This window comes from Corvus brachyrhynchos, unplaced genomic scaffold, assembly GCF_000691975.1.
Source record: "Corvus brachyrhynchos isolate BGI_N302 unplaced genomic scaffold, ASM69197v1 scaffold65, whole genome shotgun sequence".
NCBI classification, from domain to species: Eukaryota; Metazoa; Chordata; class Aves; order Passeriformes; family Corvidae; genus Corvus; species Corvus brachyrhynchos.
In genome coordinates, this window is record NW_008238365.1 from 225,233 (window position 1) to 237,359 (window position 12,127).

The 12,127-nt window shown below is 58.1% G+C and overlaps 2 protein-coding genes across 3 annotated transcripts in view; one reads left to right on the top strand and one right to left on the bottom strand.

Annotated features, from left to right (window-relative positions):
- Window positions 1-5,363: 5,363 nt before the first annotated feature.
- LOC103616800 (digestive cysteine proteinase 1) lies at window positions 5,364-11,149 on the bottom strand. The gene is made up of 11 exons (XM_008635027.2): window positions 10,970-11,149; window positions 9,872-9,931; window positions 9,534-9,626; window positions 9,273-9,445; window positions 8,311-8,554; window positions 8,047-8,239; window positions 7,755-7,948; window positions 7,053-7,144; window positions 6,807-6,968; window positions 6,041-6,230; window positions 5,364-5,731 (listed from the first exon to the last, which is right to left on the bottom strand). The coding sequence occupies exons 1-11, from the start codon at window positions 11,019-11,021 to the stop codon at window positions 5,544-5,546; spliced, it is 1,641 nt and encodes a 546-aa protein (XP_008633249.1). The 5' UTR covers window positions 11,022-11,149; the 3' UTR covers window positions 5,364-5,543.
- A 126-nt stretch (window positions 11,150-11,275) lies between these two features.
- The window catches only part of FGR (FGR proto-oncogene, Src family tyrosine kinase), a 10,171-nt gene continuing 9,319 nt past the window's right edge, over window positions 11,276-12,127 (top strand). Inside the window, exon 1 of one of the 2 annotated variants that reach the window (XM_017736260.1) lies at window positions 11,276-11,299. The gene's annotated coding sequence lies outside the window, so the exon portion shown is untranslated. The remainder of the gene's footprint in view (window positions 11,300-12,127) is intronic. The other variant, XM_017736256.1, reaches the window with a different exon arrangement.

Here is a 12,127-nt window from a genome sequence, read left to right on the forward strand (position 1 = left end):
GGGGGAACGGACAGGACAGGGCAGGAGAGGACAGGACAGGGCCGGACAGGACAGGACTGGGGGAACGGACAGGGCAGGACAGGACAGGGCCGGAAGGAGGCTGAGCTGGGTCGAGGAAAGAGCTGAGGGGAGGTTGAAGGGGGTGGTGGCAGGGCTGAACCAGGACAAGGTGAACAGGAGATCCATGGCTGGCCTATGTTAGGGGAGGGGAGTTGGATTAGGGCTGGGGAGGAGGAGGATGGGAGGCTGGATTAGGGCTGGGCTGGGGAGATGAGCTGCTGCAGGGAGGGAAGGTCTCTGCGGAGGTGGGTGAAGGAGGGTCAGGACTGGGGAAAGGAAGGAAGAGAGCAGAGGAGTGTGGGGAGGAGGAGGAGGTGTGTCCGCCTTGAGAATGGAGGTGAGGAGGAACAGAGCCACCTGCTCTGGGGAGGGCTGGAGACACCAGCAGGGCAGGGGCAGTGGGAGTATTGTGGCTGGAGGCTTGAGAGAAAGAGAATGGGAGGAAGAGGAAGGGAAAATGAGGCAGGAGGTTGTGTCTGCAGGGAAAGGAAAACCTTCACGTGAACCTGCTTCCCCTTTGCTCTGACTCCAGCAGCTGCTCATCCACAAGTCCCAGACACAGCCATGGCTGATTTCACGGGTGGATCGACCTCTAATGGGGAGCAGGGTCAGAGCAAACTGCAGCTCCCTGTGCTTACACTGCAGCCTGGGAGCAGCTCCAGGTGGGAACACAGGAAAGATTTGGCCCCGTTTCATTTTGGGAATGAGGTTGGACTCAAGTTGCTGCAGCAGGGACAGATCATACACTGTACACGTGCACTAATTGCTCCTTTTTTCATCAATTAGTTGTCATTTTGTACAACGTGACACAGAACAGGTGCTTTGAGAAATGGGGGAAATTAAGGCATTTTGGTGTTAAAAGTTCACTGTAAATCCAAGATGGAATGAGCAAAAGGCAGTAACTGCTCACAGTTGTGTGATCTGCTCCGTTTGCTTGACATTCCCGTGCTCCTGCACCCTTCCCTCTTTCTCAGACCTTAAGGGATACCTTGAAATCTTTGGGAAACTTCTATCCTTACCTTTTTTGCTACACCAGATGACAGAGTATTCCCACTCCTGGCTGGTGCAAGTGGTGAAGCTGAAATCTGAGCTGCTCAGGCTTTCCCAAGAAGGACCGGGGGAGTGTCTTGGGTTTTTAGCTTGGCTGCGTGGGTGTGCATAATGAACCGGAATTCTGCTGTGCTTGGCTACCTCGGGGACTCGTTCTAATCACCGGGCAAATGTGCTGTGTGTAGGAGAAATACTTAATTTCATGACATTAGTTGCATTGTGCTGGATGCTGGGTTGTGATTGGGAAATGTCCGTCGGTGGGAAGCAGGAGGCAGAGCTTGGCAGAGGCGGCGGATGGCTGGGAACAAACCCCTCCTCGCCGTTCAGGGGCTGCAGTGCTCCAGGGGAGGGTTTTGCGGGATGAGGAGGTGGAAGACTGGGGATGCTCAGATTTTGGGGCTTGACAGCGCACCTGGAGAAGGGAAACGCTGCCTGCAATCTGTTACAGTAAATCATGGAATCCTGAAATGGTTTGAGTTGGAAGGGACCTTAAAGCTCCTCTTGTCCCACCCCCTGCCATGGGCAGGGACACCTTCCGCTAGACCAGGTTGCTCCAAGCCTCGTCCAAGCTGGCCTTGGACACTTGCAGGGATGGGGCAGCTACAGCTTCTCTGGGCACCCTGTGCCAGGGCATAACCACCCTCACAGGGAAGAATTTCTTCCTAACATAAAATCTAACCCTGCCCTCTTTTAGTTTGAATCCATTCCCCTTTATCCTATCAATTAAAATCTACAAGTCAGGGTGTGGGGGGTACGGAGTGGCAAATACCTGGGGCTGAAGGAAAAGGAATGGTTCCGTTTGAGAACATGAGCAACAAACCTGCCAGAGCAGTCACGGGCGCCAAGGGAGAAACATTTGGCTGAGGAAGAGCATTTGTAAAGCTGCTACTGAAGGAAGTGTGAGAAGAAACGCTTGGAAAGCCACTGCCTCGGTGATTTTCCAGCAGAGACGCATTGGCAGCAAAGCAGTTTCAAGCCTTCAGAGTTTAGAAGGCTGTTCAGCTGTATCAGATGCACCCTTTCACTATGGAATGGTTTGGGTTGGAAGGAATCGTAAAGGTTGTCTCGCCCTAACGCCCTGCCATGGGCAGGGACATCTTTTTGTGCCGCAAAAACCTCTGGTTACTGTGTAAGACAGCAAAAGCCTCCCCTGGATCATGGTCTTCACCATCCTAAAATCTCAGGGTTTTATGTAAAGCATGTCCTTCCCCTTCATGGACCACCTGGCTCTGTCCTGGGGAGACCGAGACCCCCAGGAGCCCCTTCCCCCTGGCATAGGAGTACTACTGTGAGCTCTCCATCAGCCCCTCTGGGTCGCCTGGAGCGTTTGGGAGCCACGAGGTTGCCAAAGCAAGTTTGATTCAGCTGCTGTTCCTTGACACCGTCTGTGGTTCTCTGTAAATCACTAACAGATAATAATTTCATATTCTGGCTCTGCGTGTCCCCTGCTCGCTGAATAATTACCTTGTTTTGTGTGAGCCATGAGAGGTTTTCACAGATAATTCATCCAGCAGGGGAAGGCAGCCAGATTTTGGGCTGGAGCACATTTTCTGGCCACCTGGCATTGCTGCACAGAGGTCTGTGCCGGAGCGCAGCTGCCTCCGGAGGGAAATGCTGTATCCAGGACAGCCGAGGGCAGGGCGAAAACCCAAACCCAGATGAAATCCCAGCCGCCCTTCCTCGGAGAGTAATTTAGCTTGGCAAACTCAGCCCACCCTGGGTTTCTGGATGTGTGGACAGATTGATCCCACAGATCTGGATGCTCTCACCCACAGAGGAGCTGTTTCACTGGAAACAGAATTCCTCCCAGGAGCTGTTTGTGGTGGTGAGCTTCATCTCACTCCCCATGTCCTGCCTGGCCTTGGGTGGGTGGGTTGGAGCCCAGCATGGACCTAAGATTGCCCCAAGGTTGCCATCCCTATCCCGGGGTTGAGTTGATGCAGGGCAGGAGGAGGAAGGGTCATCCCTGTGCCAGCTTATCTTGGCAGCTCCCAAACTCAGGGTACTTGCTGGCATCGCTGTGCTGAGGGGCTCCAGTCACAGAATCTCAGAATCACTGAGGTTGGAAAAGACCTCTGAGATCATTGAGTCCACCCTTTGACTGTTCCCCACCTTGTCATACAGACCAGTGCCATGTCCAGTCATTCCTTGGACTCCTCCAGGGATGGGGTCTCCACCACATCCCTGGACAGCCTCTTCCAATGCCTGACCACCCTTTCAACGAAGAATGAGACGTCACAGCCCTGTCCTACAGCCTCCACAACCCTGATGGAGAGCAGTGTCCTTACCTTTAACATGGGTCATGAGGAGCATCAGCACCTCCATCTCGTCATAAACCGGGATATTGTTGAGGTAGAAGCCACAATTCCAGTCACTCACCTGGGTGGTGATGACTGACAACCATTTGGTGAGCATCTTCATGGATCAATTCCTAAAGAAGCATCAGGAGAGCATCAGGCTGGACTAACAAGCTGTTTGGAGGCTCAGGAAATCCTGGGAGGTGGCCAAGCAGGCTCCCACCTCCAGCATGAGCCACCACTGGCTTGGACAGCCTCGAAAGGGGTCAGTGTGCAGGCAGACATCACCTATGCCCAGCCTAAGTGCCCGAGCACCAAGCTCTTGGTTGGCAGATGCCAAAAAGGGGCAGCTGAACAAGGAGGAGGCCCTGAAGGAGAGGAGACCATGACAAACACCTAACAGAGGATGGGGGCAGGACTGGAAGCTGACCACTGAGGGCTACCACCAGTCCGCCCCATAGACTAAGAGGGAGATGGGGTTCTCAAGGTGGGATATGGAAGGTGGGTCCCAAATCCTCTCAGCTTCCACCCTGAACAGTGCTCATTTCCTTAAACACCAACCTCAGCTGATGTTTCACCACCAAGGTATCAAATTTGGGGGGGTTTTCTGTAAGGTGTCTCTTCCAAAGGAAACCTTAAATGCAGAGCTTCAGGCCAGCTTTGCTTCCAATAAATAGCAGGGTTCAGAGTGGCTGTGCTTTGCTGTGCTCTGCAAAACTTGGAGCCACTCTGAGGTATGGGTGTCCAGGGAAGTCTGGAGGTCACAGCTCAGCCGGGCTGGGAGCCAGAGCCTACATCTGGCTCTGCAAACAGCAAACCTCCCTTCAGGTATGTCCTTTCTTATTTTTTCCTCTTTCAAATATAATAAACAGATATTTTTTTTAAGTTCCCAGCCATCCAAACTACCCACACTCAGGACTGCAATATCCCTAATGCCATGAATGCAAAATTTCAGTAAATGCTTCCTGGGGATGCAAAACCTCCAACTCTCAAAGCCACCTTCGTGTTCAGCAGCAAATTCAGGACATCACCTATCCAAAGGGAGCCTGAAAGTCACGGTTCCCTGAAAGTCAAAGCATGTTTTATTGACTGCAGTCAAGAGAATCAAAGAGACCTGGACTCCCACGGAATAAACCACATTATTCCTGTACGGTGATCATTCCTCTCCCAGACGTGAATTCCAGCCAGCCTCCCTGCCGGGAATGATTAAAGACCCCTTCAGCAATCAGCAAATTGTCAAATAAGCAGGTGAACAAGAGAAAGAAAACAAGGGAATATGATGACCTGCCACCACTGATGAGAGCAGTTGTGTCACCTGGAGGGAAGTGCAGCTCCCTAAGTGCTGCCAGTGGTCTGCTGTACAAAATTGGGGTGTAGTCATGGGGGATGTCACTTCTCAACTATCAAAACCCCATTTTGGGGGAAGGTAGAGCCTGTGCAGATGCAGCTACAAGTCAGGGATGACTTTTCCCCTCTTCTAGGTTTCCCTTCCCACCCTGTTTTAGTATCCTCATGCACTGATCCTGCTCTCCAGGATGGCTTGAGCCCAAACTAAGAGCACACAGCTGAGCCACGGCCACGGTGTGAAAGGGGAGCACCCCCAGAGAGTGAAGGTGCCTGGCTGGTGGCATTGGCAAACACCCTGATGATGACGTCCCCACCTGCAGCCACAACAGGCACTTTGGCTGTGGGGCAGAGGGTGGAGGCCTTCCCCCTCCCCAACACTCCACGCCAGGAATTTCTCATCTCAGCAGAAATCCCTGGGGTTGTTTGTGCTCCACCTCAGAGCTGGAAAAGCTGCTCCCCTCGCCCCGGGTGTCTGGGACTGGCAGACTAGGATCCCACGGGACCAAGAAAACCAGCCTGGGGACAGGGACCTGTACAGGATGTGTCACTGGGGCACAGGGGCACAGCTGTGTGGGCAGCAATTGAATCCCTCCTGTAGAAGCCATCCAGTATTTTTCCAACGTCTTTATTGGCAAGCCCAGTGCTGTGTCCCTGTCCTGCCCCATGTCCAGCACTGAATGGGCCTGTCCCATTGTGTCCCTGGCTTCCTGACAGTTCCACTGAAGGGGCTGATCCAGGGCTGAGTACCGAGAGTGTCGCCCAGAGCCCTCCCTGCAGAGACAGGGTGGCTCAGGCCAGGATGGGGTAGGTGGCCTCAGTGGCCACACCACAATTGTTGTCCTTCATGGCCATGAGGATGTAGCCATCATTGCCCCAATACGTGGACCAGGAGTTCTTGATGAGCCAATAGGTCTCTCCCTGCAGGACTCCGTAGCCCACAGCCAGCACTGCGTGGTCCAGCGATCCCGGCGTGTTGTCTGCAGGGAATGACATGGGAGAGGGTTCACTTGAAGACCATCCCTGTCTGGAGACTATCCCTGTCTGGTGAGCATCCTTGTCCAGAGACCATTCCTTTCTGGAGACCACCCCTGTCTGGAGAAGATCCCTGTCCAGAGAACATCCCAGTCTGGACAGCATCCCTGTTCCCAGGGCTACTCTCAGTGCTGCAGAGGACTTCAGGGCTCATCCCCTCCACCCCTCCCTTGACCACAAGGATGGGACCTGGGTGCTCTGACATTTCCTTGGGCACCCAGGCCCTCCCGTGCCCCGCGTGCTGCTTGTCTCACCGCACTTGGGCTCGTAGTAGATGCCGTTGGAGTAGAAGGAGAAGGTCTTGTGCGAGGCGTCGATGCTGACGGCCACGGGGCCGTGCTTGTAGATGGCAGCTTTGACTGCTGTGATGTTGCCCGAGGTGACATTGACGTAGCCCGTGATCTTGGCCAGCATCTCAGACTGGTTGTAGTGGCACAAGCCATTCTACAGAGCCAGGGGACACACACTGTCACCAGGACCCCTAGGATCCCTCGCTGGGACCCCGCCCACTCTGCCTGACCCTGTGGATGCAGGGAGTGATCTGGAATTTGGGCTGTGAGAGCATCCTGGCTCTGACCCCGCTGTCCTCCCAAGCCCGGGGTGGTGGGCATGTTTTCCCAGTTGCTCAAGGACACAATGCGGAGAGCTGGCTCTGCACCCAAAGCCCTGGAGGGCTGTTGCCTACATCTTGCTGTCACATCCCTGTCCCCAGGCGGCTTTGCTCCATCCCTGGGTAGCCCAGGGTATGGAGTGACCCATGGCACCACGCATGGGTGGAGGAGTCTTGTCCCTGTTTTGCAAGAAGAGAAACTGAGGGACGCGGTGACAAAACCACCTGGCTGAGCCCTGGGGCTTGACTTTGATGGTACTTTGAACCACGGAAGCCTGGTGCCTTGGGGACGAGGTGACATCCTCATCTCCAGAGCCTCTTTGTGCCTCTGACACATCCAGGTGGGTCTCACTATGTCTTAAAGCCACAAGATGTTGGGAAGGCCATCAGGGACAAGGGGCCACCCTCACCTGTCCCTTGTAGGTGCCATAGGACTCAGTGCTGGCGATGCCCCCGTGCTTTTTGATCCACTCGTACGCTCTCCACTCCTCGCCCCCGTCGCAGGCGTAGTTCCCAAAGCCCCAGGAGCAGTCAATGAGGACTTGTTGGGACAGGGGGGTCAGCACGCCGGTCTGCAGGGGGGACATGGTGAAGGGATGGGAATGGGCACCCTCCAGACGCCCCATCCATGCCATGGGGCACAGCCCTGCTCCCACCTTGAGGAAGAGGGCACCTTCCATGGCTCCTGTTGTAGCGAAGCTCCAGCACGACCCGCAGACAGCCTGATCCTTCACGGGGGTGACAGCACCTGAGGACAATGGGGCAGGGGATGAGAAACCGGGTTGACACCGAGGGATGGTGGCAGGTGGAAGGGAAACTGAGGCAGGAGTTGAGTTCCAGAGGCAGCACAGCCAGGTCTTGAAGTGGGGGAATGCACCAGCAAACCTGGGACCCCTGCCCTTGGCTAGGGGCAAGCTCTGGGGGTTTCACTCCCAGCTGATGGAGACATGGGGGAAGCCAGATGTTGCTTCAGATATCACATCTGTCCCTGGGGCACCAGAGTGAATTCAGGGCCAAGTGCTGACTCAGCTGCCTTTAATCATAGAAACACAGAATGGTTTGGGTTGGAAGGGAGCTCAAATACCTTCTCATTCCACCCCCTGCCATGGGCAGGTGACACCTTCCACTAGACCAGGTTGCTCCAAGCCCCATCCATCCTGGCCTTGGACAGCCCCAGATTCTCCATACAGCCTGTTCCAATGTCTCACCAACCTCATAGATGTGCAGGGACAGCACAGCCCCACAGGCTCCTCAGTGTAGTGATGGAGAGCAGGGGAGCTCTGTGGGACTCAGTGCTGGCCCTGGTGAGGAGCACTCACTCCCAAAGCCCCCCGGTGTCCCTCTGACCCCGCACGTACCGTACATGCGCCAGTCGAGGCTCTCGGGCAGGATGATGCCAGTGTAGAGCTCAGTGGGGAAGGGCAGCCCATTGTTGGGGATCCCGCTGTGACGGCGGCCCCGCAGGGCTGCCAGCTCCTGGGGCGTGCGGTCGGCCAGGTGGTTCAGGGACAGCGTGTAGGAGAGTGCGGCGCGGTTCCGCGAGTGCACAAACCTGCCACCACAGTGGGGACAGCCCCAGCTGGCACTGCCACCACCTCCTCGGTGTGAGCAGCACCCCCAGAGGGTCGTCATCCCCCCGCCTGCCTGTACCTCATGTTGTGCACGAAGATGCTCTGCCTGTGCTCCAGCTCCCGCACGGAGCTGTAGCGCCGCCCCATCTGCCGGCGGTAGTCATGGAAAACCTGGTGTGCCCAGGGCTGGTGCTGTCCCACCAGGTCCTCCATGGGGTTTGCCAGCACACGATGCTCTGCCACGTTCCCTGGCAGCACCCCACACTTGGTCTCTGGGGACCGAAGAGAGGACACCGTCAGCCCAAGCCCCGCGGGCAGGACGGGGGGACCCTCCCCGGCTCACCATTGATGGGGAGGTCGAAGACGGAGGGGGGGTAGCTGTTGTCGAAGTCAGTGTAGGCAATTTCGTATTTGTCGTAGTGGGAGCCCAGCAAGCTGTTGTACCCCCGCATTTCATAGTGCACGGGGGCCACCCCACAGCTGGAGTTGGTCACCCACAGGGTGTAGACATTCTTCTTCTGTGCCCAGCGGGTGACATTCTGCCACACAGCGCAGTACCGGCCCTCGTAGTACTCCTCCCGCAGGAACTGGGGGGGGGACAGGGCCTCAGGGAGGGGACCCCAACCTCTCCCAGGCACCCTGCTGCCCATCCAGCCCCTTTGCACAGCCCAGTGCACACACCAGGCTCTCTGGCTGCATCCAGTGGCTCCATGGCCATTAGCACACAGCCATGCATGGGATGGAAACGGGGGCAAGGACCTGGGGTGCAACACAGGGCAGACCCCCCTGTCTGGCTCAGCAGTGCCCTGGGGACACTCCACTGTGCACAGCACTCTGTGCACCCATAGCAGGGGTTCTGGCTGCACTAATTTTCTCCAAAAACCTCAAACGATTCCAGGTTTTTCCTGCGTGTTTCCAAGCTCTTGCCATGCAGGCATGTGTCCAGCTCAGTGACAACCTGCTGTCCCCACTGCTCATGTGCTGTGCCCAGCCCTGACGCAGGCTGGGGCCGGTGGGAGCTGAGCCGCCATGCAGGGACTTGCCCAATCCATGCCGAAACGCCAGCGTTTGTGTGGGATGTGACACGTCCCAACACGGCTGCTGGGGTTGGGAAAGGAGCCAGGAGTCTGGCCCCAAGCCGGGTGGGGAAGTGACCCTCCCTGCGCCCTGGGGTGTGGGCACGTGTCCTGGCCTGTCCCAGCACCCTGCAGCCCTCGGACAGAGAGGAGCATCTCCCAGCACCCTGTCCCACAGCCTGGAGATGCTTCGGGGGGCAAGTCAGTTCCAGGCTCTGATGCTTCCCACCTTAAAGCCCCTCATGCTGGGGAAGACGCTCTGAGCCATGACCACATCCTCCTTGGAGCCGGGCAGCTGGAAGCACTTCCTGGTGTTCACCTCCTTCTCGGTCGTCTCTGGTGTGATCTTGTACCTCATCCCATAGGGCTTCACTGCTGCCAGCTGGAAGGTTATCACCTGCCCTGTGCCAGGGAAAGGGAAACTGAGGCACAGGAGTCCTGCTGGTGCAGGGATGGACGCAGCTGAAGCAGCTGGGTGCCCACCTCCTACCTCCGTAGTACTGGATCCGGCTCTTGTTCCCTGTCAGGTTGTACCAGGCTTCAAAGGGCTCCTCGATCTCGGCGTAGGGCAGCTTAATGACCCCTGTGAGCCCCCGGCACAGGACACAGGTCAGACCCAAAACCTCAGCACCCCAACATCCCTTCCTGAGCCCCCCAGAGTCTGCGGACCCACAGCCAAGCAAGCCACTGCCCCCATGGGTGAAGGGTCAGGAAGAGGCACTCGGCTGTTGGAACTTGCCCCAACTTGGCACTGGGACAGCCTGGTCCTGCCCGGTGCTGAGCATCCTCTCCTCTCCCCCAGCACAGGGGGCTGCGGGATCCCATTACCTCGGACGTGGTAGATGGAGCCGAACTGAGGGGGTGGGCGGGAGAGCCCATAGTCCTGTCCTGAAAGGCAGAGAGGGGCAGGGTGAGGGGGGCTGTGTGTCCCCCCAGCTGAGATGGGGATGGGAGGCTGCTGGGCCAGTGCTCCCCTTCCTTGCAGCTGGGGGCTTCCCTGCTTGGCCAAAAGATCTTTCTGAGCTCATCCAAAGGCACATCCAAGGGACACCGAGGCACTGACACCCTCCCAGGGTCAGCACTGTTGCACCCCCAGGGAGCCTCAGTTCCCGGGTGACTGTTGGGGTAATGGTCCAGTGTCACCCCAAGCACTGGCCTTGGATGATATTTCCAACGTGGGACTCAGCCAAGCTGTCCCCAACACACAGGCCATGGTTGAGGGGTGCCAGGGACCTGACTGGTTCCGCCTGGCTTCTTTCAGTGACCTCCCCAACCTCCCTCCGGGCTCCCAGCTTATGCAACCTCACGCCAACACAACTGCTGAGAACGAGCCCTTCCCTCTCTCAGCATCTTCCTCCTTGCCCGGAACGACTGGCAGCACGTGCCCGGCCCCAGACAGCACCTGCCCAGCCCGGGACAGCCGGGAGCAGACCTGCCCCCCAACCCTCGGGGAGGCAGGGACGAGCAGACCCCCCCTGCACCCCAGGCTGTGCCAGGGGTACCCATCACACACCGTCTCTGGGCACCCTCAGACGGTGTCAGGGTCCAGCAACGGGTCCAGCCACCTCCCAACCCTGCTCGGTTTTATGAGCGCCCAGAAAGGGGGTCCCACGGGGGCATGGTCGCCCTGCCACCCCTGTCCCCTCCCGCTTGGGTTAAACCCCTTGAGTTAAAGCCTCAATTTAGTCTTATTTTCACGTCCCCAGCCCCACCAAGCCCTCAAGGCACATCCCCCCTGCCCACCCACCCCAGCTGTGTCTTGGAGGAACTGTAAATTTTGGGACCCGACAAGCAATAAAACCACTTCCCCAGTCTCCAACCTGCCCTGCAGTGCAGCGGGAGGAGATCTGGTGGGGTGCCGCCATCTCTTTCCCATGCCCGGGGTGTCCCCAGCAGGGACAGTGCCAGGATGGGGGTCAGACTCACCCCGGACGGCGATGCAGAGTGCAGAGGCCACGAGCCAGCGGAGAACACCCATCCCGGCCGCCCCGGCTAGCCCGGCACCGGCTGCTCAACTTTAAGCCGGAGCCAGCGGCGGCGAAACCCGGCGGAGCCAATGCAGAAGTTCGGGCCCTCCCTGGAGGAGGGAAAGAACCGGCATCATGTGGTGCCTGGCGGGGGAACGGGCACCCCGGGGTGCTCGGCTGGGAGAGCGAGTCTCGGCAGGGCCCCCGTGCAGGGAGATGGAGCAATGCCGGGTGCTGCGGGGGATGGGAGGTGCAGGATGAGCCCCAAAACGCCTCAAGCAGCATTTGGGTGGGTGCACCAGATGGATCTGTGGGGGACCCCCCCCAAGCTGGGGTCAGCCAGACTTCCTTCCCTTTAAGGATGGGTTGTCACACCTGGTCTGCACCTGGAAGGGAGAAATGGGCAATGGGGTGTTCGGGGCTGTGTCTCTCCTCCTGGAGTGGGAGGGCAGAGCTCCTTGAGGTCTTTTCAAGCAGCCCCGATGCCGGGGTGATGGGCAGGAGGCAGCAGAGGGTCTACAGGGTGGCATTATCGAGCCAGATCCTGAGACTGGGAGCACTGGGAACTCTTTGCTGGGGGTCTGAGCCAGCCCTGGGGCACAGGGGGACGGCTGTGTGTGTCCTGCCACCAGATGGGCAACTTGTTCCTGTCCCTTGCAGGACCACAGCGCTCTGTGCCCAATTTGATGTCCCTTTGCTGTCCCCTGCCCGGGACTCTCCCTCGGGGAGCTCAGGGAGGCACTGTCAGGCTTTGGGGACGGGTGCAGGCAGCCCCCACCGTGGCACAGGCTGGATCCGCACACGCCCCGTAAATCCCAGCGGGCAGAGCCTGGGAATCCACGCCAGTGTCCCCTTGTGTTACTGGGGACCAGAGGCCCCCTGATGCCTGTTCCCCTCTGTACCACCTCCACGGGCAGGCTGTGGTCCCCAGCGAGCGCGCCGAGGTGATCCGAGGCTGGTCCGGAGGGTGATCCAGCAGCCACCCCGGCTGGGCTGGCTGGTACAATGAAGCGTTGCTGCGAGCGCGGGGAGGAAGGGGGGGCGAGGGGAGGGGAAGCTCTTGCTCGGCTGCCAGAGCCGCCGAAGAGCCAGGGGGAGGTCACGGCCGGGGGCGCCC

Excerpts from the sequence above, each read along its gene's own strand:
- LOC103616800 (XM_008635027.2), bottom strand. The coding sequence starts at position 11,021 with ATGGGTGTTCTCCGCTGGCTCGTGGCCTCTGCACTCTGCATCGCCGTC. Across the intron at positions 8,240-8,310 it reads CTTCGACCTCCCCATCAATG|AGACCAAGTGTGGGGTGCTG; the intron begins GTGAGCCGGGGA and ends TTCGGTCCCCAG. Across the intron at positions 7,949-8,046 it reads ATCTTCGTGCACAACATGAG|GTTTGTGCACTCGCGGAACC; the intron begins GTACAGGCAGGC and ends CTGTGGTGGCAG.